Genomic DNA, 6,000 nt, shown 5'->3' with positions numbered 1-6,000 from the left:
AAGGCAACTTAACATCACAAAAACGTAGGTAATAAACTATTTGCGACTCATTCGCAAAGCGTGTGTAACGTTTTATTCATATTCGAGCAAAACACACATGAAACGAATTCAGTGGAACTTGCGACGCGAAATTGGGGCCATCCCATTCGCTCCCGCGGCACTCGCCGCCGGTGTTGCGCGGGACTGGGAACGGGTTCCTGGAATTCCTTTTTTATTCCATAAGGTTAGCTTGAAACAAATTTGAACCGATTCACCGTAGACCAGTGGAAACCTTGTAAATGTAAAAAAAAATATTCTTATTTTTTTATAGTGTTGCCCTTGAAATATTTTTATATGTTATGCGTTGGACATTATTTAGTCGGTAGTTAATGATGGGATTAAAACTAGATACTGTTACAAATCCAAAGTTTTTATTGCCAAAACTGCCGAACGGTCATTTTGATAGAACACAAAATTACTTAGACTTTGCTACTTAGCGGCAGCTAGCAGTAAAACTACCTTGTGTAAGCTTGAGATTTTAGTAAGCTACTTCCAAGAATTCCTTACAGTGTTGCTACATTCACAAATTCCACATCCTCACGCTGGCAATACTCGGACGAACTTCACGAAACTTAATCTCGGTAGTTTACAGCAGATAAAACTTGCTGTGTGGAGAGAACGCTGCCCTGAATTTGTTCCTTACAAACTTTTGTCTCTATTAATTTCATTGGACTACGTACATTTCTCGTACATTTCGTTTACGCAAAGAAATTCTAGATGACTTGTAATGGAGTTCTGATGTAACAAGATGGTTGGAAGCTAATGCGCTTTAGATGTTTGCAGTAAGGTTTGTTTTACGTGTAGTTTTTGCATCATTCATCTAGTTATAATGTTGTTTAAGAAGTCTGTTCTCGGTGATTATTGGGGGCCTGGTTCCGATTTTTAAGTCGAAGACCAAATTTATCTAACATAGACCTAAAACATACGTATAGTAGTCGGTTATATACCTGTGATTGTGTCTCCATGCTTGCTTTAATATTTTAATTACGTTTATGAGTGCTATTTTTTTTGTTAATCAGATCCCGCAATCAACACCGGAGGAAACCTTCGAATGGGATACTGGAATACCCGGCTTAGCAACTGCAGGGGCTTGCAAAAAAGTTCGGAAGGGATACCTCCTTAAGAGAAGTGTTAGGGAAGAAAAAGGAATAAGAGGTTATGATAGGCAGAGCAGAGAAAGCCAGGAAATGTTCGCGAGTCCTCATAGCCCTCATAGGCCATGTGTTGACAATCATGAGTTATATACTAACTGTGTGCCTAGGGCCGCGGCAAATATCTCGCCGTGCATGGGCGTGTATTTGGTGTGAATACCGAGCGCACAAGAATTGCCTCGGGGGATACTAGCGCTAATTATCAACCATTAGCTATAAAATATTCCATCAGATAATTTATAGTATTCCGCGGCATAAATTTCGTGGTACTTCAATTAAACTTTTCCATTTTCTTGTCGATGTGCGAATTCCTAGTAACAAATATTGGTATATTTCAATCTTTGAATGGCGTTTATATTCGGGCGTGAAATAGGCCCTTAATTGTATATGGCTTATGTTTTTTGTTGTAGTTATATCAACAATGTTTTATGCACTATGATTTAGTCTATTTTTGACCTGTTGCGTATCTTGTTGTTTATGTTGTTTTATTTGATATAAAACAAATTATTTTGTTCGATGTCACTAAACACGTCATAAAATATCTCAGTCTTAATGTGTATTTCTTGCTTTTTGTTTTTTCAATAATTCTATGTTAGTTGTGTCAGTGACTAATAACATTTTTCTTCCTTCCTTTTGTAATGTATGTTATCTATAGCTCATTATATGTAGTGTTTGTAGGTACTTGTAAAATAATATTTTCAATACTACCGGCATGTTACATAAATAAAACAGTCCATTCTATACCGCGTTTCATTGTGCATCTCGTATTTACATTGGCGACGATTTTTTGGATTTAAACAAAATGCCATACGGTAAATTGTCTGAATTTTGCTTCGACGAAAACAAAAACTGGTCCGCGTACGTTAGGTTGGTGAAGCAGTTCATTTTGTTAAATGATATTAAAACCGAGTTACACGTGGCCACGTTGTTAACGCATGTCGGCGCACAGACTTATCAACTTATGTGCGACTTGTGCGCGCCTGATTTTCCCGAAGATAAAACGTTCGAACAATTGATCGAGTTAGTGGCTGGCCATCTGGAACCCAAGCGATCGGAAATAGCGGAGAGGCACACCTTTCGCCAACGACGTCAAGTAGAGGGCGAATCGATTGGCGCATTTCTGCAGAGCCTCAAACACCTTGCCACTCATTGTAACTTCAAAGCTACGCTGGAGGTGAATATTCGTGATCAGTTCGTGTCTGGACTCCGAAGCGAAGAAATGCGCTCGAGATTGTTCGCTGAGCCGTCGTTGGATTACAAGAAAGCGGTGGAGTTGGCGCTTGCGCTGGAGGCGGCCGAGCGGCATGCGGTGGAGGCCGCGGCCGGTGGCGCGCCGGAGGCAAGCGGCTCGCTCGCTGGACTCACGCCGGCTGCGCTGGCCGCGCCGATGCATCGGTTAGTGGCCGGGCAACAGCTGACCCGACGCACCTGTTGGCGCTGCGGGAAAGGAGCTCACGCGCCGAACAAGTGTAAATATAAATCATATGTGTGTGATAAGTGCAGTGGTAAAGGGCACCTATCAGTGATGTGTACCAAAAGTGACAAGGAAGTCAGAAAGTCCAGGTACCAAAATTGCATTATAAAAAATTCCGATTCAGGAAGTGATTCAAGTGACGACTTGTATAACGTTATTTCCGTTAAAAAACATTGTAAAGATAGCCCATATTATTACGAATTGCTAGTAAACAACAAGAAAGTAATGTTTGAAATAGACACGGGTAGCAAGATATCGGCCGTCAATAAGTCATTTTACGATAATTATCTGTCTAATTTATCTATTAATAAAGACGATAATAAGTTCCATTCGTATACGGGCGACGCGATCATCCCGCTAGGCTATGTGAATGTAAATGTCCGCTGCGGTGACGTCACAGCTACATCATTACCGCTTTATGTCATAGATAACGGAGGACCACCGTTACTCGGTCGCCGCTGGCTTCGTAAATTAAACCTTACTTTAATTCGCTTACATCATTTGTCCGCGCAGGACGACGCTATGATTTCACAACTTAAGTCAGAATTTCCGGAGGTGTTTAAAGACGGCTTAGGTAGTTGTACTACTAAAATTAAATTATATTTAAAAGACGAAACGCCGATATTTTGCAAAGCCCGCCCGCTACCTCTTGCATTACACTCCGCTGTCGAACATGAGTTGGAGCGTTTGCAGCGCGATCAGGTGATTTATAAAGTCGAACGTTCGGACTATGGGACGCCGATAGTACCGGTTATCAAGCGCGACGGGACCATAAGAATATGTGGCGATTATAAAATCACAATAAATAGAGTTTTAAAGGACTTTCACTACCCGCTGCCACGCATCGAGCAATTGTTCGCAGCACTAAGCGGGGGTCAGCAGTATTCTAAGTTAGACCTTAAGCATGCTTATCTTCAATGTATCCTTGATGAAAGCTCACAACCGCTGACTGCAATAACCACTCATGTGGGTACTTTTGTTTATCGTAGGGCCCCATTCGGTTTGAAATGCCTGCCAGAAATGTTTCAAAAATTAATTGAAGAGACTTTGAGCGGTTTGAATTGCAACGGGGTTGTAGCATTTCAAGATGATATATGCGTAACTGGGCTTAACAAATCATCGCATTTATCCAATTTAAAAACTGTATTATCACGTCTTCAACGTGCAGGTTTAACAATTAAATTTGAGAAATGTGAATTCTTTAAAGACGAAGTCTGTTATCTAGGCTATAAAATCAATAAACATGGTTTGCATACTGATAGCAATAAAATAGATGCCATAGTTAATGCACCTGTGCCACAGGACGTATCCCAACTGCGGGCCGCCCTGGGCCTTATAAATTATTATGCGCGTTTTATTCCGAACATGAGTTCGATTCTGCAACCTTTATACTCACTTCTGAAAAAGGGAATGCACTGGAAGTGGACCTGCGCATGTGACGAAGCCTTTCATGCCATTAAAGATGTATTATCTCGAGAGCCGGTGTTGGCGCATTATGACCCATCGCTTCCACTTGTCTTAGCTGTAGACAGTAGCTCGTACGGTCTAGGCGCCGTGCTTTCGCAGCTATATTCGGACAACACCGAACGCATCGTGTGTTGTGCGTCACGTACTCTTAATGAGGCTGAGCGTCGCTACAGTCAAATCGACAAGGAGGCGCTGGCGATTGTGTACGGTGTGACGCGTCACCATCAATATTTGTACGGCCGTCATTTTACTCTTAAAACAGATCACATGGCGCTCAGTTACATATTCGGACCAAAAAAAGGAATACCGCAGACTGCAGCCAGTCGCTTACAGCGTTATGCAGTTAGGCTAGCCGCATATGATTTTGACATTAAATTCGTAGCGACAGAACGTAACAGTAATGCAGACGCACTCTCGCGGCTACCATTACAAAATAAGCGTCATGATTCGCATTCCGATGACGCTGCGTTTCTACACTTCGTTGAAGATTCATTTCCATTAAGCCATCGAGACATCGCTAAAGAACTACGAAAAGACGTTATATTATGCAAAATCTTTGGATATATAATGAGCGGTTGGCCAGAAAACAGTGAAATTGAAAATGAAAAGCCGTACTTTAATAGAAAAGATAGTCTACATCTGGATCACGGATGCATTGTTTGGGGGTACAGGATCGTTATTCCAAGAACACTGCGTTCACAAATCTTGGATGAGCTACATGCTGGACACGTGGGTGTAGTGCGCATGAAACAAATAGCGCGCAACTACGTGTGGTGGCCGAACATTGACGCAGATATCGAGGCGAGAGCGCGCGCTTGCATTCCCTGTACCAGTGTACTCGATGCTCCACCGGCAGCTGCACCGGTACCTTATGTTTGGCCGACCAGTCCGTGGTCTAGACTTCATGCCGATTTTTTACACCACGATGGAAAATATTACCTGTTAATCATAGACGCTCATTCTAAGTGGCTTGAAGTTTTTCTTATGGCAAGTGGGACTACAGCTGTTCGTGTTATTTCTGAATTAAGAAAATGTTTCGCTAGATTTGGTATACCTAAGCAAATCGTCACGGATGGCGGCCCACCATTTACGTCTGAGCTATTTGAAAAATTTCTACAGAGAAATGGTGTAAAACATATCCTCACGGCGCCTTATCATCCTTCCAGCAACGGAGCTGCAGAGAATGCTGTGAAAAATGTTAAGAAGGTCCTTAAGAAAGCAGCTTTGGAAGGGGAGGACACTGAAAGAGCGTTGTGTAAATTTTTACTACAGTACCGAAACACTGAGCATACAATTACTAAACGAGAACCGGCCGTCGCTATGTTCGGCCGCACTCTTCGAACACGTTTTGATTTATTACGAGGTTGTACCGCCGACCACGTTGAGGAGGCTCAAAAGACACAAGTCAGATTGGCTAAAACTAGTGCAGAAAGACAGGTTGTCGAGGGGGACAATGTACTGGTCAGGAATTACAGTAAAAGCAACACTAGTAAATGGCAGCCTGGAATTGTAGTCGAGCGCACGGGAGCGGTTACATACAAAATACAAACAGGTGATACTATAAGTACTAAACATATTGACCAAATACTCCCTTTACGCAAGAGTAATAGGTTCTCCCTACCTGGTCCCATCGAAAATGATAATAGTTCAATGGCGAAGCCGGAGATTGATAATTTGGAGGACACCAGCAACTCAACTCCAGCTGAGAGTGAAACAAAAGAAGCTGAGCCTGCTGGAAGCAATGCCCAAAGCATACCTGCCACTCATGAGCGTTCCCCACCTAGAGTCAAGACATACAATTTACGTCCCCGTCCGATTAGGACTAATCGTGACATTTAGTAAGATATTTGCCATGAGTATGCAAACTAA

General features: G+C 42.4%; 1 protein-coding gene across 1 annotated transcript; it reads left to right on the top strand.

Moving 5' to 3' along the window:
- The first annotated feature begins 1,992 nt into the window (after positions 1–1,992).
- Positions 1,993–5,970, top strand: LOC119191026. Its single transcript, XM_037444771.1, has 4 exons — positions 1,993–2,659; positions 4,187–4,339; positions 4,715–4,995; positions 5,251–5,970. Exons 1-4 carry the CDS (start codon positions 1,993–1,995, stop codon positions 5,968–5,970), a joined length of 1,821 nt encoding a protein of 606 aa, XP_037300668.1.
- Positions 5,971–6,000: the final 30 nt, after the last annotated feature.

The sequence above is a fragment of the Manduca sexta genome, chromosome 28, assembly GCF_014839805.1.
Source record: "Manduca sexta isolate Smith_Timp_Sample1 chromosome 28, JHU_Msex_v1.0, whole genome shotgun sequence".
Lineage (NCBI taxonomy): Eukaryota > Metazoa > Arthropoda > Insecta > Lepidoptera > Sphingidae > Manduca > Manduca sexta.
This window is presented reverse-complemented; position numbering and strand designations above follow the sequence as displayed.